Source organism: Sander vitreus, chromosome 16 (assembly GCF_031162955.1).
Source record: "Sander vitreus isolate 19-12246 chromosome 16, sanVit1, whole genome shotgun sequence".
NCBI classification, from domain to species: Eukaryota; Metazoa; Chordata; class Actinopteri; order Perciformes; family Percidae; genus Sander; species Sander vitreus.
This window is the reverse complement of record NC_135870.1, coordinates 1,291,330-1,312,550: the sequence shown is the minus strand read 5'-3', so window position 1 is coordinate 1,312,550 and position 21,221 is coordinate 1,291,330. Positions and strand designations below refer to the sequence as shown.

Here is a 21,221-nt window from a genome sequence, read left to right as displayed (position 1 = left end):
TCTCTGATGTCGGTCATGAATAACCCAATTAAATAAGATGTGGGGAGGGGTATGACTGGAGGAGGAATATATGTGAAGTAATGTGCAGGAGATTCATTTATTTATGACATACTCCTTTTTACTGTATTGTATTTATTGATGTGTGCATGTTATGTGTTGTATAAATAGTGCTGTAGATGTCTGTGTTGTGGATTATGTGTCAATATGGCTGTACTTTATAACAACAAATGGCCTCTCGGGGACATTTAATCTAATCGTCCATAAATCCACTGAGAAAACATTGGAATAAAGTCTCCCCTAACGGCAAAACTTCCCCAAGAAAAAAGTCATGTCTACTTTCTTCAGTACTAAAGTAATCCAGGGATAGTTTTCTGTACATCCATTGGTACACCGTAGACTTTGAGCTGCTGACAGATAGATCATTCTGCTGATAAACAACGATAGTTTTCCCTGCCATTATAAGTCTTAGGTGCAGCACCCGAGCTGTTTTTTTGCAGCAACATAAGCTGAATGAGTGCGAAATGCAGCAAATAAAGTGCCAAAAACAGCGGAAAAAGCATCAACCTAAATGAAAGACTTTTCTCAGATCTAATGATTGAAGTTTGATTTGTTTGAGTCTTATTTATCTATTTTCTGCTCTAGCTTTTCCAACGTTAGAAACACAGATATGGAGATAATAACGGTGCAAAACTGTGTCAAAGTGCTTCTTTTTTTAATTGAAAAACATCACATTTATTCGAGGAAAGACCCCCGCCAAATATGCACACTTAAGTCTTCCACAGACGTTGGGGAAAACACGGCAAAATAACAGTGGCTCAACGTGTAGCCCAGGGTGTCACATTTGATCTAAACATAACTTCATGTTAACGGTGTCTATTTCTTCATACTGTAGCTTCCTGACATTTTCAGCGGGGTATATGGTATATAACGGCATTTGTGTTATTCGGGGGAGGGTGTGGAGCAGCTCGTCACTAAAATAGAACAGCTGGTCCACCTTGAAGGTCAGTCCACCGTAAGTTAGAGAGGCTAGAGTCCCAAGTTGTCGCAAGCAGCAAGACACGGGAACACGGCAGCAAGACACGGGAACACGGCTTGGGTTTTAGGGTTATGGGAGATCATTGGCGATACGCAGCGCTAGATGATATCGTATCGTGGGTCCTCTGGCGATTCCCGCCCCTATTTGACAGTATTTAAATCACACAGTCGGGATTTCTTAAAGGGTATAGTACTTTAAAGTATCAAAACGGTCAATTCACAGAGAAATGCACACAGCCCATATTCAGAAACTGGGTTTTTTTTGCAAGTAAAAGCAATAATGTTATGTTCATTTATTGTTTATTACCAATGCTAAATACAAAGGGCTGAAAAAGATATACGTAAATAAACTTGATTTTCACTTTTGTAACCACACGGTTGTGTTCTATAACAGAGGAAGTTCAGGTCAAGAGAGCAGTGATTATGCTTTTATAAGACGGACATCACACACACAGCGACAAACACAGAGACACACACACACACAGAGACACACACACAGCGACAAACACAGAGAGACAAACACAGAGACACACACACACACACACAGAGAGACACACACACACAGCGACAAACACAGAGAGACAAACACAGAGACACACACACAGTGACAAACACATAGACACACACACACAGACACACAGAGAGACACACACACACACAGAGAGAGAGACACACAGAGAGACAAACACAGAGACACACACACACACAGAGAGACACACACACACACACACACACAGAGACACACACACAGAGAGACAAACAGAGACACACACACACAGAGACAAACACAGAGACACACACACAGAGAGACAAACAGACACACACACACACACACACACACACACAGAGAGACATAGTGAGAGAGACACACACACAGAGACACACACACACACACACACACAGACACACACAGAGACACACACAGAGACACACACACACACAGACAGAGAGACAGAGACACACACAGAGAGACAGAGACACACACAGAGAGACAGAGACACACACAGAGAGACACACACAGACACAGAGACAGAGACAGAGACACACACAGAGACACACACAGACACTAGGGGTGCAATGGATCACAAAACTCACGGTTCAGATCACGGTTTTGAGTCACAGATCGGATCAATTTTCGGATCAGCACAAAAAAAGGGGGAATTTAAAGGATTTATTAAACATGAAATAACAATAACTTTTAACAATCATAACTTCTTTCACCAGTAAATTGCTGTTAAATGACAAAAACAGATGAGAAAAGGGTATTTTACAATAACTTTGAATGCACCACGAGGTTTACCATTTGAAGTAAACGCTACACTTATTCCCGTCTGTTTCTCCGACAACAGCAGGGACCATAGAGCTAGTTTGTGTCAGAGCTTAGAACAGGCCCAAAAAAATCAAGCCCGACCCTCCCCGAGCCCGATTTAACACGTGGGCGGTTATAACGGACCTTCTCAACTACAACTCTGAGTTGTTTGAACTGCAGAAATCTGTTTAGAAGAGGTATGCTTGGAGAAGTAACAGAAGAGGACGTTGAAGGCTGACAGTCATCTTTTCTGCCACGGCGAGCCTGCTTCATGCGTCTGTTCATCGTTCCCGTTTTTTCGCCGTCATAGGCGAGCAGCGTGCCGCACTTAACAAAGCCGACACATACGTTGTCACTGCCCACGACTTGTTTAAAATGGTTCCATACCTCCGACTTTCCTACAAACTTGCTCAAAGGTAACGCTCACGGTTCAGAAACAGAGACAGACACACACAGACACACACTTCACCATCAACACACACCAGGGATAGACGCTAATACTTTTAAGTACTAGCCGCACGGGACACCAAGCCCCTAAATGTGGGTGCCAAAGTACATTTTTGGTGGCCCCCCCAACGTAAAACCTCTATAAGCAAGTGTAGCTTTTTCGCCCCTTCCACTTCATGCCTCTGTCTCTTTACATTGGATATGTAAGGTGCTTAATGTCCAACCCTGCACACTGAAATAGGGCTGCAACTAACCATTATTTTCCACTGTCGATTAATTAATTAAAAACCGACAAACTGAGAGGGATTACAGGTGTCCCGTCTCTGCAGGTCGTTCTTCAAACTAACAGGCTGTGTCTCAAAGCGTCTACTGTCACACTTCAAACACTTAGTTTGAAGTATATCGTGTAGATAACGCACTGAAAGTACCAGGATGACCCCCTAAAAACGGTCAAAAAGTTCAGTGTGGAACGATGGACACTACTCGCACTAAACGAGCGCCATCTTGACTACAAAGCGGAAAGGGGAAGGACCAGGTACGCCGACCGGCAGCTGATTGGACGAACGCGTCACGTGGGTCTGGCTCCTCCCAGATTTCACAACCGACCATAATGGCGTCTGGTTCAGAATACCATCTCATATTGGACTAAGAGAGTTCACCGGAACGTGTTTCTGGAAACATTTGAAGAGAGAAACAGGCCGTGCAGCTGCTGAATCTGTTTTTTTTTGTTCTGTTTCCTTTTGGGAGAATACTAACCATCTAAAGAGGGCACTACGGCAGGAAGTGGTCAGTGCCCGTTAGCAGTGGACTGATGAGACTCAGCCATAGTCTGAGTTGAAACTAGGGCTGCACAATAATATCTTTTTTTATCGTCATCGCAATATCAACGCTGCGATGTCTGGCGAAAGACACTCGGAGATATTTTGTGTTAGTTGGAAGAAAATATCAGAAGAATTAATTTCCTTTCCTCAGTTTGTTGTATGTTAGCAGAATAGTGGAGGCAGCAGAAATGCAGAACTGAGTACACGTTAATATCGGTTTATTTATCGCGATATTCAACAACGTTACGGCGTATTTTGCTCATATGGTGCAGCCCTACAGTAGCTGAAACAACTGTAAAGTCTTGAATGTAACGTAGTCACACTTCTTGTTTAAGGAAAGGATGAAAGTGTGAGGTGTGATGTTGAGAGAAGGGGTTACATCCTCTTACCCTCACACGTGTCGTCCCCTTCTGACATCAGCTCGTCGTCGGAGCAGATGTTCAACACGTTCACCAGCATCTCCGTCACTGTGTGAAGAAGAACACACACACACAAGTTCAGACCGGTCACACACAGAGAGAGAGACACACACACACACACACACACACACCTGTAATACTCTTGTTTTCATGTTGATAACATGATTGTTGCTTTTGCGTGAATGTTAACCTAATATGTTATTGTCTGCATCCTGCTGTACAACTGGATGTTAATGTGTAACATGTCTCCCTGTTTATGTGCTTCAGCAATACTGTATGTCAATATGGTCATGCTAATGAAGCCTCTTTGAATTTGAGAGAGAGATAGAGACAGAGAGAGACAGAGAGAGAGAGAGAGAGAGAGAGAGAGAGAGAGACACAGAGAGAGAGACAGAGAGAGAGAGACAGAGAGAGAGAGAGACACACACACAGAGAGAGAGAGAGAGCAGAGAGAGAGACAGAGAGAGAGAGAGACACACACGAGAGACAGAGAGAGAGACAGAGAGAGAGAGAGAGAGAGACAGAGAGAGACAGAGAGAGAGAGAGAGAGAGAGAGAGAGAGAGAGAGAGACAGAGAGAGACAGAGAGAGAGAGAGAGAGAGAGAGAGAGAGAGAGAGAGAGAGAGAGAGACACAGAGAGAGAGAGAGAGAGAGAGAGAGACAGAGAGAGAGACAGAGAGAGAGAGAGACACAGAGAGAGAGACAGAGAGAGAGACAGAGAGAGAGAGAGAGAGAGAGAGAGAGAGAGAGAGAGACAGAGAGAGACACCACACCCTCTGAGCAGCAACAGAGTCTCACCTTTCTCCCCGACGAAGGGCAGAGACCAGGTGAAGACGTCCATGAAGTTGGGCAGCCAGTACGGGTGAGGGGAGCAGTTAAACTGCCGGATATTCATCACATTATTCTCATATTTCAGCACCGCAGCTGAGGACAAAACAACACACACACACACACATTAACATTTTCTACTAACATGATGCACTTCCTGTCTCCCGTTGCCAGGGCTTCAAGGTTTTCCAAGCTGTTGCCATGGTTTCTGTCCTTCACGTCTCCTACCTTTGTTGTTGTACACATCCAGGTAGTTGGGAGCAGAGAAGATGGTGATTAAAGAAGGGAAGCCTGTCGTCTGACTTTTCCTGTACATTCGATACCTGACGGACAGAAAAACAGTTTTATAAGAAAAACAGTAACAAAAAAAACATGAAAAAAGTGACAAAAAAAACGTGAAAAAGTGACAAAAATGTGAAAAACAGTAACAAAAAAAACATGAAAAAAGTGACAAAAAAGTGAAAAAAAGTGGGGGAAAAAACGTGAAAAAAGTGAGAAAAAAACGTGAAAAAGTGACAAAAATGTGAAAAACAGTAACAAAAAAAACATGAAAAAAGTGACAAAAACGTGAAAAAAAGTGGGGGAAAAAACGTGAAAAAAGTGACAAAAAAGTGAAAAAAAGTGACAAAAAAAGTGAAAAAAGTGACAAAAAACGTGAAAAAAGTGACAAAAAAAGTGACAAAAAAAGTGAAAAAAGTGACAAAAAAACATGAAAAAAGTGACAAAAAAAGTGAAAAAAGTGACAAAAAACATGGAAAAAGTGACAAAAAAACCTGACAAAATATCAGGAAAAGTGACAAAAAAATAAACGTTGAAAAAAAAAAAAAAAGTTTTAAATTTAAACGACGGGAAGACAACACGAGGGTTAAAGACAAACAGGATACCATTTAAAAAAGAGAAGAGAATAATAAGAAATGTCTCACCCTGCATCCTGAGCTTCATGTGCTCGTATTACAGACAACAGGTTATTGTTCATCAGGAAGTCACATACTGCTGGGTAACTGGAGGAGACGGAGAGAGAGACGAGAGCGTTCAGCGCCGACACAGCGTAGACAAAACATGTATTCAAACTGAAACGGTGGTGCTTTGAACTAGAGCTGGAATCGGGCCTTAAAAATTAAGTAAGTTTATTTTTATTTATTTAGTTTCTATCCACTGTGAATGAAGTGTGTTTTACGATGATAAAAGTCCTGATTATTTACATGGAGTCTGGTGGGTTTGGTGATGGTGATTTCGGGGCTGTTTGATGTTAAACTAAAAGGATCTTCCTCTTTAACTAAAAGGTCTATCTCTGTAGGGATCCTTTCATAATGTTGTCAGACACTTAGAATAATAATCTGAGTCTCTCAGCAGCAACAACACAACTCTTTAGTGGACGCTGACTGAAGGAATGTTACATTGCAGCTTTGTTTCTCGCTTAATACTTGTCCAATTTCAAAGATTGTTGCTCCCATCAGTCACTAAGAGACAAAAACATGAGTAAATAGGGTCCAGGTTGACAAATACTGAAGTTATTTACCCTTTAGGGTTGTGTTGCTGCTGAGCAGTGAGTGGGACTTAAACTAATAATGAGAGGAGGCTGTAATCACACATCTATTAAGGCCCTGACACACCAACCCGACAGCCGACCGTCAGCAGTAAAGACTGTGTGACTGATCAGTCTCCCCGAGGTCCAAAAAGTGTCTCAGAACACACTGAAGAGACGCCGACTTGAGCGTACGTCCTGCGCCTGCACGAGACGTAATACGTCTCCATAACAGCAGGCGGCGCTAATTTGTGTTGTCGCCCAAAAAATGAAAACGGGCAGCTGATTGGACGAACGCGTCACGTGGGTCTGGCTGCTCCCGGATTTTACAACCGAGCAAAATGGCGTCTGGTTCAGAATACCATCTCATATTGGACTAAGATAGTTCACTGAAACATGTTTCTGAAAACATTTGAAGAGAAACAGGCCGTGCAGCTGCTGAATCCGTCTTCATTTCAGATCAACAAAGGTCAGTTTAAAAGACTTTCATCAGATTTTCTCAGTGAATGATTTAAACGTCCTGCTACTAAAACAAACTAACGCAGGATGAAAGAGGCTTTGAGCAGCAGCAGCTTTCCCCTCGCTGTGACCTCCGTGTGGTGTCAACACGGCAAATTCAGTACAAATATTAAGAGAGAGCAGAGAACGCTAATATTTATTTTCACTATCTGTCCGACAGCGGATTTACCCAGCGGTCACTTATCCAGAGATAAGCCATTGTTTGTAAAAAGCTTTAATCAGCTCAGATTAACAGACCAGGCTGCTTTTTTAATGTGGAAACGTTTGCAGCAGCAGCAGCAGCAGCAGCAGCAGCAGCAGAGCGAGAGTCGTACCTGTAGAAATAAGAGCAGCCTCGAACACTGTTGTGGCAGAAGTGTTCCTGGGTCTTCTCAGAGCCGTAGTCTTCGCCCGGGTCCGACCACAGCAGGTCGCACATCGGCCCAAACGCAGGAGGCTCTTTAAACCGGTCCAGCTGCACACAGACACACAGTCACAGTTTAAACCAATCAGACATCAAGGGACTTAACTCAAGTTTAAACAACGATTAGAATATCAAAAAAACATGACAAGTCCGAAGCGCCTTTCTAGCAAGAAAGCTACAAAGCCTGTATTTATATTTATTTATATTTCATATTGAAATTGGTAGTACATTTGAGAATAGAGCTGGGTAAGAACCCATGCGTATGTTGAAAAAAAAATGTAAAGAAATGTCAAACAAAACCCGTCGAAAAACATTTAAAAAAAACATCCAAAATGTTGAAAGCATCAAAAGTGTAAAAAAAAAAAAAAAAAGTGTCAAAAAAGTGCCGTCAAAAGCGTCTCAATTGTTGATTGGCTACTGGCACATTCAAATCAAATCATCAACAAGCGTTCTCGGCCGGGGCAAGACAGCGATGACGTCACTAGTGACGAAAATGATGAAACGATGTTGAAAAAAGTGAGAAAAATGTCTGCAAAAAGCGTAAAAAGGCACAGAAAAAAAGTGACAAAAACATTGAGTTTTGAAAAAGACGACCAAAACGTTAGAGATAGTAGTATACAGCTGTTATACATCATATCATCCATACAGAGATAGTAGTATACAGCTGTTATACATCATATCATCTATACAGAGATAGTAGTATACAGCTGTTATACATCATATCATCTATACAGGGATAGTAGTATACAGCTGTTATACATCATATCATCTATACAGAGATAGTAGTATACAGCTGTTATACATCATATCATCTATACAGGGATAGTAGTATACAGCTGTTATACATCATATCATCCATACAGAGATAGTAGTATACAGCTGTTATACATCATATCATCTATACAGAGATAGTAGTATACAGCTGTTATACATCATATCATCCATACAGAGATAGTAGTATACAGCTGTTATACATCATATCATCCATACAGAGATAGTAGTATACAGCTGTTATACATCATATCTATACAGAGATAGTAGTATACAGCTGTTATACATCATATCATCTATACAGAGATAGTATACAGCTGTTAAAACATAATAAAATATATGACCAGGGTTTCCACTTGACAGCTAAGGTGGCCGCCTTAGCAACACACGCCTGCCGCCTTAACTACGTCGTCAAAATCGAAAAATGATTTATCTTTTGGTGCCAAATTTCGGTTCCAAAAGCATCTGAGCGTGTAAGCGCAAGCTCTGTCCTCTCTGCATATTGACACAGAGCGGACCTCCGACACACACACACACACACACACACACACACACACACACAGGTGCGGATGGAACAAACTACGTTGGCTCTGCAGTTTTGTTGAAGTCACAGTGAGTCACTGCGATATGATATTAATGGCGAGCCGAAAGCAGTCGCGGTGCTGTTGATGTTACACTTCCTCTGAGACGAGCAGGCACAACAGTGGTTTCTGTGCCCTGGGGACTGACTGACAGGCTGAGGTTGTAAGGCAAGACAAACTTTATTTCTACAGCAGCTTTCAGCAACAAGGCATTTCAATTCCATTCCTTTGAACTTTAGTTAGTTCTCCATTAGTTCAGTGTTGACAACAGGGCAGTCACCACGTTTATTGTTAAAGGTTTGTGTCATTATGCAGTTTGCTTTAAAAAAGTCTTTGTCGTTTACATTCCTTTGCATTTTAGTTAGCAAAAAATAGTATCGGACCTACTCTCTACTACCAACCTAAAGAAATGGGGAAAATGTTTTGTATACACCGACTATGGATAAGGAGTTAATTCAACCACACTTCATAACATCTGAACGGTCACTCTAAATCACATTATTGGCAGACATATCAGATCTTTGCCTGAGACGGTTCAGTTACCTTCCGTATGTCGTCCAGGCAGGTGACCTCCGGGCTCAGACCTCCGTGCACGCAGAGGAACTGCTGGTTGAGGAGAGCAGCCAGAGGCAGGCAGTCAAACGCATCCATACAGGCGTCATACACACGCTCAGAGTACTTTATTTTACCTGCAGGACACAGAAAAACACATCGCTGTCAGATAAGATAAGATCAGCATTTATTGTCTCCTATAGGAGAAATGTATCTTGGGCATTCGAGAGAAACGAAATGGCGACACATCGCACATAAACACAATAAACATGTACAGTGGGGAGAACAAGTATTGGATACACTGCCGATTTTGCAGGTTTTCCCCACTTACAAAGCATGTAGAGGTCTGTAATTATTATCATAGGTACTCTTCAACTGTGAGAGACGGAATCTAAAACAAAAATCCAGAAATATCACACTGTATGATGTTTAAGTAATTAATTTGCATTGTATTGCATGACATGAGTATTTGATACATCAGAAAAGCAGAACTTAATATTTGGTACAGAAACCTTTGTTTGCGATTACAGAGCTCATACGTTTCCTGTAGTTCTTGACCAGGTTTGCACACACTGCAGCAGGGATTTTGGCCCACTCCTCCATACAGACCTTCTCCAGATCCTTCAGGTTTCGGGGCTGTCGCTGGGCAATACGGACTTTCAGCTCCCTCCAAAGATTTTCTATTGGGTTCAGGTCTGGAGACTGGCTAGGCCACTCCAGGACCTTGAGATGCTTCTTACGGAGCCACTCCGTCATGCTGGAAGCCCCAGCCACGACCCATCTTCAATGCTCTTACTGAGGGAAGGAGGTTGTTGGCCCAGATCTCGCGATACATGGCCCCATTCATCCTCCCCTCAATACGGTGCAGTCGTCCTGTCCCGTCCCCTTTGCTGAAAAGCATCCCCAAAGAATGATGTTTCCACCTCCATGCTTCACGGTTGGGATGGTGTTCTTGGGGTTGTACTCATCCTTCTTCCTCCAAACACGGCGAGTGGAGTTTAGACCAAAAAGCTCTATTTTTGTCTCATCAGACCACATGACCTTCTCCCATTCCTCCTCTGGATCATCCAGATGGTCATTGGCAAACTTCAGACGGGCCTGGACATGCGCTGGCTTGAGCAGGGGGACCTTGCGTGTGCTGCAGGATTTTAATCCATGAGACTGTGGTCCCAGCTCTCTTCAGGTCATTGACCAAGTCCTGCCGTGTAGTTCTGGGCTGATCCCTCACCTTCCTCATGATCATTGATGCCCCACGAGGTGAGATCTTGCACGGAGCCCCAGACCGAGGGAGATTGACCTTCATCTTGAACTTCTTCCATTTTCTAATAATTGCGCCAACAGTTGTTGCCTTCTCACCAAGCTGCTTGCCTATTGTCCTGTAGCCCATCCCAGCCTTGTGCAGGTCTACAATGTTATCCCTGATGTCCTTACACAGCTCTCTGGTCTTGGCCATTGTGGAGAGGTTGGAGTCTGTTTGATTGAGTGTGTGGACAGGTGTCTTTTATACAGGTAACAAGTTCAAACAGGTGCAGTTAATACAGGTAATGAGTGGAGAACAGGAGAGCTTCTTAAAAGAAAAACTAACAGGTCTGTGAGAGCCGGAATTCTTACTGGTTGGTAGGTGATCAAATACTTATGTCATGCAATACAATGCAAATTAATTACTTAAACATCATACAGTGTGATATTTCTGGATTTTTGTTTTAGATTCTGTCTCTCACAGTTGAAGAGTACCTATGATAATAATTACAGACCTCTACATGCTTTGTAAGTAGGAAAACCTGCAAAATCTGCAGCGTATCAAATACTTGTTCTCCCCAATGTATATTATTATATATAAAAATATTGCATCAGGCATTGCACATCCTATAACCATACACATACCACCACAAATATTATTTAGTAGTATTAGTCACACATACATCACTGCAGCCAATATATTATACATATATATATATATATATATATATATATATATATATATATATATATATATATATATATATATATACACACACACACACCTTCTCTCTTATTATTCATGAATTTGATTGTCACATCTTAACCCCGAAGACAACAGACCGTGAGAAGTCTCCGTTTTGCATATTGTATAGCCCACTAACCATAGTAAATCAAAATTGGATTTAATTCCCCAGCTAACCCTTTCCATGGAAAGTTATCGGAAAATGTCCGCCCCTTTTGCAACCCTAACGGTGAGATAAATGTGTTTGCTCATGGCGGAGACCTTTCAAAGACAAACAAGAGAACAGGATGTGGAGGACTTACACTCCTGTTTGAAGGTGAAGTACTCTGTGAGATGCCGGCACTCGTGGTTGCCTCTGAGGAGGAAGAGCGTGTTGGGGTGGTTGATCTTCAGAGCCCACAGGTACAGCACACACTGGCAGGGAGACACAGGTAAACATTTCATTCAAACAGGCCTGGATGACATATATCATGACATGTTGCATGATGTGTTTTGTCCTTTTCTACTTGGGTATTGTGTACTTGTATGTCTTTGTTACCGCCCAGAAACATGACGCACACCGCAAAATAAAAAGAAAAGAGAGAATCCCAGAAGAGACATTCCCTGTTTGTTTTTGTGTGTGTCAGTAATAGAGGTGTGACGACATTAAATGTGATGAGATTTCTCGTTGAAGAAGTGCAGAGCAGCAGCTAGTAGACGGAGTCTGACCTGTTTGGTCTTACAATACATCTGGCTCTGAAGAGGAGTCTGGCTTGGACCTCAACTAGCAGAGAGGAGCCCCCCCCCCCCCTCCCGGTCACCAAAGTTGACTCTGAGTTCACTTATGCAGAGCGGTAGCGGAGTTGCAGTTGTAAAAAGCTGCTTGTAAAACCCAGCGTTAGAACGTTAGAGGGCTCCCTCTCCCTCCCTCTCTCTGTCTCTGTCTCCCTCTCTCCCTCCGTCTCCCCCCCTCCCTCTCTCCATCTCCCTCCCTCTCCCAGTCTCCCTTCCTCTCTCAGTCTCCCTCCCTCTCTCTCTCTCTCTCTCTCTCTACCTCTCTCTCACTCTTTCCCTCCCTCCCTCTCTCTCTCTCTCTCCCTCTACCTCTCTCTCACTCTTCCTCCCTCTCCCTCCCTCTCTCTCTGTCTCTGTCTCCCTCCCTCTCTCTCTGTCCCTCTCCCTCTCTCCCTCTCTCTCTCTCTCTCTCCATCTCCATCTCCCTCTCTCCCTCACTCCGTCTCCCTCCGTCTCCCTCCCTCACTCTGTCTCCCTCCCTCACTCCGTCTCCCTCCCTCACTCCGTCTCCCTCCCTCACTCCGTCTCCCTCCCTCTGTCGGAGTTGAAAGCAATCTTTACTTTTAATGATATTAAACAAAGAGAAATGTTCTCCCCTCATCTTAAAATAGTCATAAATCAAGAGCAGCCTAGTTCCTTGTTTACTGGCGCAATGAAACGCTTGCTAACGTTGTAACCTTGGTTCTCTGAGGAAGGACTATTTTTCCAGTCATATTTATTAAATTGAAGTATTCTTTTAAAAAAAAGTGCTAAATTCTCGTCTCGTTCTCGTGAGCGGTGTCTCGTCACACCCTCAGTCAGTAGTTTAGTCTAATGTATGAAATGTTTACTTCTAGTTGGACAACATATGGGTTACACTATTGTGTTGTGGCTGCTGTAATAGGTTTTCTTTATTCCTTATTTTGTGTAGAGTATGTTGTGTGTGGCGTAGGGCTGCACAATATATCATTTTTTAACCGTTATCGTAATATTAGCTGGCGCAATATACACATCGCGAAAGGCAGCGACATATCGCAAAAGACACTCAGAGATTTTTTGTGTTAATTGAAAGAAAATACCAGTAGCACTAGCAGTAGTCTTTTTTTTTGGCATTTAGGCCTTTATTGTGACAGCTTAAGGCCCGGACACAGAGCCGATAATCAGCCGTCTGACAGTCTGGCGAGGTCGGTGACTCGAGTCTCTTCGGTATGTTCTGAGGAACTTTTCAGACCGACTCGGGGAGACTGATCAGTCACACTGGCTTTACTGCCGACGGTCGGCCGTCGGGTCGGTGTGTAAGCAGCTTTAGACCTGCGACTTCTGCGTCGAGGACTGAGCCTCTATATGTGGGCGCTCGCTCTACCACTAGAGCCACCCAGGCACCCGCAAACTGCACTTTTATTCAATTCAATGTTCAATTTGTTCAATAAAACAATGTTGGACATTATTTCCTTTTAGAATACTGAAAGCAGCAGAAATGCAGAACTGAGAACACTTTAATATCTGTTTATTTATTATCGCTTTTCGCATATTTTCCTCATACCGTGCAGCCCTAGTGTGGACGTTGGACCGGAAGCTGTGGATGAAATTACTTTTGTATTGGTGTTATGTAATTCCATGTGAGGTGGGGGCCACTTAGTGGCATGACACATAAATACAAGATCATATTATATATCTAGTGGGTCATAAGCAGCAGTGTTTCCTTTAGGATTTTTTATAGCAGTGGGGGCAGGTCTGTCCGAACAACAACCCCCCCCCCTCTTTTTAATGTGGGATTGTGTAAAGGTGTTCACGAGATACCAACCTTTCGTGAACTTGTGGATTTCGTCAGCAGTCTTCTCTCGTTTTCATGGAGACAGACGGGGGGAGGGGCTGTGTGTGTGTGTGTGTGTGTGTGTGTGTGTGTGTGTGTGTGTGTGTGTGTGTGTGTGTGTGTGTGTGTGTGAGACGCGACAGAGAGACAGAGGAGAGCAGGGAAAGGAAATGCAGCTGAATGAATACGCTGTGTTTTTTAAACAGTATTAAAAAAAAAATAATATGTGGCGGCCGGTGTTGCTTGTATGGCGCACCACCACAAATTAGTCTGTGTGGGAAACACTGCTGGATTTCTGCAGCAAAAGGTTCACAGCAATTCAAAAAGCATCAGAGAACAAAGAAGGTGATGAGTTACTGTCGATAACAAGTGTTGTCAGAGTGTTAAAACATTGGAGCGTGAGATTTGTTATCACTAAGGAGCTACTGCAGACTTAAACTGACGCACGTCATACTTAACCTCCAAACAAACCCACTCTTTTCAGCTGCCAGTCATCCACTCAGTGTTTTTGTTCTGCATCAAACCACCTGTTTAGTTTCTTTTCTGAAGGCGTCGACAAAGCAGCCAGATCTCACCAGCTGTTGTTCCAAGCTAAACAGGCCTGGAACCAGAAGAAGTCACTGAAACAACACCACCAACGCTATTTACCCTGCAGAAATATCGCAGCGCGTTATCTCAGTCAGGTTTCACGGTAGTCTGTATCCACGACGGTTCAACGGGATTGCTCTCGTTCTGACGGAAATTCTGCCGGATGTCACTCTTTTCAGATGTCCGTCCCCTTCCTCTGTCTCTGTGTTGGCGTTCTAACCTCTGGTGGATTTGTGAGGACTATGGTTAACTGCTCCTCAGATCTCTGCAGGGTAAATCCAGACAGCTAGCTAGACTATCTGTCCAATCGGAGTTTGTGAGTTACTAAACAGCTTATAAATAACCAAATGTATAATTAAGGGAGATGGTATTGCTTCTTTTGACAGCCTTAGATCCCAAACGTGTGGAACATTCAGAGCTGAGACAAACTGTACAGCAGTCATGTGGTCTGAGGCTTTCTGAAGATAAATTACTTCTAAATTAATCTGGTTCAATGGAGCAACTGCTTATTACAAAAAAAATGTATCTGACCCAGATCTGACTCCGTCTTTGGAACTCGATAATAAAATAAAAAGCTCTCCGAGAGACAAACAAGAGCTGTAAAGACAGACAGAGTTGCAGGATATCCACTCGCCCTAACAAGGAAGCACGACACCAGCCAATAAAAATGTCATGCCATCTATAGCGACACAAGAAAACACACTCCGGCCTTCCCCCGGATTGTTTTGGAAATGGGACACAGAGCTAGCCTGGAGGCGAGGGCGTGTGTGTGTGCGCGCACGTACCGTAAGTGTGTGTGTGTGTGTCTGTGTGTGAGTGAGAGTGTTTGTGTGCCTAAGTGTGTGTGTGCGCATGTGTATGTGTGTGCCTAAGTGTGTGTGTGTGTGTGCATGCCTAAGTGTGTGCGTGTGTGTGCGCCTAAGTGTGTGTGTGTGTGTGCGTGCGCCTACGTGTGTGTGTGTGTGTGCGCCTAAGTGTGTGTGTGCCTACGTGTGTGTGTGTGTGCGTGCGTGCGTGTGTGTGCGCCTACGTGTGTGTGTGTGTGTGTGTGTGTGTGTGCGTGCGCGTGTGTGCGCGTGTGTGCGTGGGGTGCAGAGTATGGCAGTCAGGAGGGCGAGGAGACAAACAGTGTGCCTTTCATTTCCTACCCCTATTTAAAGATGCACTGCTAAGCCGACGCGGAGCAGCCAAATGTCAGATGAAATGGCAGAAACACAGAGACGTGCAGGGTTCAACAATAAGGGGTCGCCCAATGGCCCCAGGGCAAGTAAAACGCCACGTTCGGGCAAAATGTTTCACCAGTGTCAAGCCCAGTTCAGACCAAAGATTTGTCTGTAACCTGCCAGTTCCCACCAATGAGATGAGACAAGACGCACTCTTTGTACTTCCTTCCTAACTTCCGACTTCCAGGCTTTTTGCAGCTGGATATATCATTTGAGGCGTCTAAATAGGAATGTGGATAACGTTAGTGACAGCGAGATGCTTGCTACAGTTACATTTCTAGTGATGAATCAGTGAAAACACGTTTTATTTCTCTGATTCCCGGCCTCGTCTGAGGCGCTCCCTCTCTTCAGTCACTTTCTAGCTCGCTCCACCAAACACGCTCGCGGGCTCATGTTGAGCCTCCATTAACAGTTTGTAACAAAACAAAAATAAAATGGATTATGGATCATTTTATTTCTATAGTTTGTAGCTGACTTTTACAAGCTGACTTCTCTATTGGCTGTAGAAACAGGAGACGTCTCTTACGTCCTAAAACCAGCCTCTGGAGACTCCACCAGCTGACTTCTCTATTGGCTGTAGAAACAGGAGATGTCTCTTACGTCCTAAAACCAGCCTCTGGAGACTCCACCAGCTGACTTCTCTATTGGCTGTTGAAACAGGAGACGTCTCTTACGTCCTAAAACCAGCCTCTGGAGACTCCACCAGCTGACTTCTCTATTGGCTGTAGAAACAGGAGACGTCTCTTACGGTCTAAAACCAGCCTCTGGAGACTCCACCAGCTGACTTCTCTATTGGCTGTAGAAACAGGAGACGTCTCTTACGTCCTAAAACCAGCCTCTGGAGACTCCACCAGCTGACTTCTCTATTGGCTGTAGAAACAGGAGACGTCTCTTACGTTCTAAAACCAGCCTCTGGAGACTCCACCAGCTGACTTCTCTATTGGCTGTAGAAACAGGAGACGTCTCTTACGTCCTAAAACCAGCCTCTGGAGACTCCACCAGCTGACTTCTCTATTGGCTGTAGAAACAGGAGACGTCTCTTATGTTCTAAAACCCTTTTTGATCAATGAAAGTCCTAGTCCATGAGATCTTAGTTGGGTTTCTAGACAAATCACTGCTTGTATGTATGACTGTGTAATGGTGTGGTGGTGAGCGCATGGTCAAAAACTGTATGTGCTTCCGGGTTGCACCCGAGAACCAAAGATTGGTTCCTATTCATACCAAGGGCACTAATTGGCTCTTACAGAGTCAATTACATTGTTAACCGCCAATTATTTCTGAGACAATTAATTGTACAGCAGAATTTACAAGCTGTGCCTACCAATGGATGTATTACTGGTTGCTTTAAGACATGGCGCTGTTCCTGGGGGCTTGTACCTACCTCGATGCTGAAGTATCCTCGGTCCACGTAGTCTCCGAGGAACAGGTAGCGCGTGCTGCTGGGGGATCCTCCCACCTCAAACAGCTTCATCAGGTCAAAGAACTGCCCGTGGACGTCTCCACACACTGCACACACACAAACATAAGTCAGGTTAAAGGGCTGTCCACACCACGAACAGTGGAGAACGATATGGTTGGGATCGCTTTCAGAGCAATTTGATGAACGATAGAGACACTGACAGCCAATCAGAATCCTTCTGTGTTTACAGCATGACACAACAGAGAGAGACACTGACAGCCAATCAGAATAATACTGAGCTTACAACATGACACGGCGGAGAGAGACACTGACAGCCAATCAGAATCCATCTGAGTTTACAACATGGCACGGCAGAGAGAGACACTGACAGCCAATCAGAATCCTTCTGAGTTTACAGCATGGCACGGCAGAGAGAGACACTGACAGCCAATCAGAATCCTTCTGTGTTTACAGCATGACACGACAGAGAGAAACACTGACAGCCAATCAGAATCCTTCTGAGTTTACAGCATGGCACGGCAGAGAGAGACACTGACAGCCAATCAGAATCCTTCTGAGTTTACAGCATGGCACGGCAGAGAGAGACACTGACAGCCAATCAGAATACATCTGAGTTTACAACATGGCACGACGGAGAGATTTGTTTCACACAGGTGATTAGAATCAGCTGTTCTTTCTGTGTACACATTACTTAAAAGTCTAATTAATTAAAAGTAAATGGGAGCTATCATTTAGGTCACATTTAGTAGTTTCAAACACATCAAATGTCCACAAAACAAAGGAAGAAGTAGGCAGCTTAAGCCCCTGACACACCAACCCGACAGCTGACCGTCGGCAGAAAAGCCAGTCGGACTGATCAGTCTCCCTGAGGTCCAAAAAAGTGCCTCAGAACACATCGAAGAGACGCCGACTTGAGCGTGCGTTCTGCACGTGCGCGAGACGTAATACAAAAAAAATAAAACTGGAAACGACAACGCGTCACGTGGGTCCTGGCTTCTCCAGCCGATCATTTCAGATCAACAAAGGTCAGTTTAAAAGATGTTCATCAGATTTTGAGAGCCGTTCATCACTCATCCCGCTCGTTATTTCCAGGTAAGCGCTCCACCAATCAGATTGGTCATTGAGTCTGACTGCCCGCCCTCCGACCCAGCAAGTCAGGTCGGCCAAAATGAAGGCCGACGGCGTCTCGGACGGATGACGGCATGAACACACCGAACAGACTCGAGTCACCGACCTCGCCGGACTGTCAGACGGCCGATTATCGGGTTGGTGTGTCAGGGCCTTTAGATCAATTCATTGTCCGTGTCGGAGTCTTTGGATTAGCTGACAAGAGGAAGACATTTTAATGAAACTGCAGAGGAAAACAAGAAAATATGGACACAATAAAGTGAGGAAGGACAGTGCAGAAGGAGATAAAAATAGTTGTAGGGCATGAGGGAGGAGGGTTGGATACCTGAGCTACGCCACATGTCAGGGAGGGCAGCTGTAGAAATAGACTGCTGCATCTTAACTTAGACCAGTGTTTCTCAAATGGGGGTACGTGTACCCCTAGGGGTACTCTGGAGGACTGCAGGGGGTACTCTGGAGGACTGCAGGGGGTACTCTGGAGGACTGCAGGGGGTATGTGTCCCCCTAGGGGTACTCTGGAGGACTGCAAGGGGTTACAAGGCTGTAGTTACTTCTACGGCCTTTTTTTTCCAAGTTTGTCACGTTTTTTTTGAAGGTTTTGTCGTTTTGTTTTGACCGATTCTTGCCTTTCTTCCTTACTTTTTTCTAATGTCTTTTTTTTAATTATTATTATTATTATTATTATTATAAGTTTTTGTCCCTTTTTTCGAAGTTAGCTGCCTTTTTGGAATTTTTTTGTCACTTTTGTCGTCCTAGTGTTGCCTTCCTTCTTTCTACTGGGTTGTTTTTCAAAGTATTTGTTACTATTTTCGTCCTATTCTTGCCTTCCTTCCTTCCTTCTACCGTCTTTTTCCAAGTTTTTGTCTCCTTTTTTCCATCAGCATCTAAATGTTGTCCAGGTCCAAGGCTGTTGTTTAGTAAATCTAGCGCTGACATCGCTGTATTCTTCCTCTTTATAGAGACTTCTTTTTTCCACCAAAAGTATTTGTGCTGGTTAAAATGGCTTAAAAAAAAAACTGTTCAAAGGGGGAATAGCTTGAGAACCAGTGATTTAGAGGATCTCAGTGTCAGGGGAAGTTGCAATAAGAGGGGATACATGTGTCACCTGTGATGGGGGCTTCCACTTCCAGCATGCATTTCTCCTGGCGCAGGATGCCGGCTCCATCGTTGATGATCCGTAGAGCAGTCTCCTCCTCCAGCCGACCCTCCTTCACCAGATGGGCCTTCAGCACGTCCACGCTGGGCCTCCCGTCAACGTACAGGTCTTTGACCGACAGGCGCGTACCGGGAGGATATGGCACCGCTACAAGAACGTGCAGGAGACAGATGGGAGAGAGAGTCAGACGGGTGAAAACACGCAGCTGCACGCTGACGTCAGCACACACTCTGAAGACAGAAAGGGTTGGTCCGGTTTCTACAGTGAACTATTGTTACCTAGGCTTTTAAAATGAAGCAATAAAAACAGGAGATGTTCCCCCAAATAAAAGGACACAGAGTCACAAACGCAAAAGCACACTCGGTTACAAACAGCTGATCCTGGTTCACTGAGATCTGTCTCGAGAGTAGAGACGTAAAGATTAATCGTTTAGTTGTCAGTTTGAGTCGTGATAAAACAGGTAAACTTGTGTGATGTCAGATTGTTAAATGTGAATATTTTCTAGTTTTTTCTCTCCTCTGGGACAGAAAACTGAATCCTCCTTCCTTTCTTCCTTCTCTGCATTTCTTTCCTATGTACTTCCTTTCTTCTGTCTTCCTTCCTTTCCTACGTACTTCCTTCTTTCCCTCCCTACGTCCGTCCGTCCTTCCTTTCCTACGTACTTCCTTCTTTCCCTGCCTACGTACTTCCTTCCTTCCCTACGGACTTCTTTCCTTCCCTACGTACTTCTTTCCTTCCCTACGTACTTCCTTCCTTCCCTACGGACTTCCTTTCATCTGTCTTCTTTCCTTTCTTACGTACTTCCTTCCCTACATACTTCCTTTCATCTGTTTTCTTTCCTTCCCTACGTACTTCCTTCCTTCCCTACGTACTTACTTCCTTCCCTACGTACTTCCTTCCCTACGTACTTCCTTCCCTACGTACTTCCTTTCATCTGTCTTCTTTCCTTTCCTACGTACTTCCTTCCCTACATACTTCCTTTCATCTGTCTTCTTTCCTTTCCTACGTACTTCCTTTTATCTGTTTTCTTTCCTTCCCTACGTACTTCCTTCCTTCCCTACGTACTTCCTTTCATCTGTCTTCTTTCCTTTCCTACGTACTTCCTTCCTTCCTTCCCTACGTACTTCCTTTCATCTGTCTTCTTTCCTTTCCTACGTACTTCCTTTTATCTGTTTTCTTTCCTTCCCTACGTACTTCTTTCCTTTCCTACGTACTTCCTTCCATCCTTACTTACGGACTTCCTTCCTTCCCTACGTCCTTCTTTCCGTCCCTACGTCCTTCCTTCCATACGTACTTCCTTCCTTCCAAACGTACTTCCTTCCTTCTGTCTTCTTTCCTTCCTTCCTTTTTTCCGTCCTGTCTAATTAATTGTTCCTCTACTTTCCTTCTATCCTTCCTTCCTTCCCTCTTCTCTCCATCCTTGCCCCCTTTATTTTATCCATCCTTTTCTTTCCTTACCTAGCTTCCTCCCTACGTACTTCCATTCTTCTTTCCTTCCCTCCTTACTTATAAAACTTACATGCAGAGCTGCAAAGATGAATGGATTAGTTGTCAACTGTTAAATTCATTTCCAACTATTTAGATCACTTATTAATCAGTTTGAGTCGTTTTTATGTAGAAACAGGTACACTTGTGTTGATGAATGTGTGGATTGTCAAGACACACACACACACACACACACACACACACACACACACACACACACTCTTCCATCCCTTATTGTAGACGTGGTTGTAATATATATTAACGTAAAACTGATGTAAAACACAGACTGGCTCTACACTTGGAAGCCAGTAGTTTCCGTGATATTTCCAGAGCTGCAGTGGAGACGTTGATGCATCATGGCGGCGTGTCGAGGCTTGACCTGAAGACAAAGGAGAACAGTTTGGCAGCACAAAGCTGCCCCTGGGAGGAAATACCAAACAGCTTAATACCTGAAAACACAC

The 21,221-nt window shown here is 44.0% G+C and overlaps 1 protein-coding gene across 1 annotated transcript in view; it reads right to left on the bottom strand.

Annotated features, from left to right (window-relative positions):
- Positions 1–21,221, bottom strand: part of ppp3ccb (protein phosphatase 3, catalytic subunit, gamma isozyme, b) — a 47,322-nt gene that overhangs the window by 15,443 nt on the left and 10,658 nt on the right. The window contains exons 2-10 of the mRNA XM_078271742.1: positions 19,225–19,422; positions 16,953–17,077; positions 11,497–11,608; positions 9,202–9,347; positions 7,218–7,357; positions 5,783–5,860; positions 5,088–5,182; positions 4,830–4,955; positions 4,002–4,079 (exon numbers count right to left, since the gene is read on the bottom strand). Of these exons, the coding sequence (XP_078127868.1) occupies positions 4,002–4,079; positions 4,830–4,955; positions 5,088–5,182; positions 5,783–5,860; positions 7,218–7,357; positions 9,202–9,347; positions 11,497–11,608; positions 16,953–17,077; positions 19,225–19,422 (1,098 nt within the window). The remainder of the gene's footprint in view (positions 1–4,001; positions 4,080–4,829; positions 4,956–5,087; positions 5,183–5,782; positions 5,861–7,217; positions 7,358–9,201; positions 9,348–11,496; positions 11,609–16,952; positions 17,078–19,224; positions 19,423–21,221) is intronic.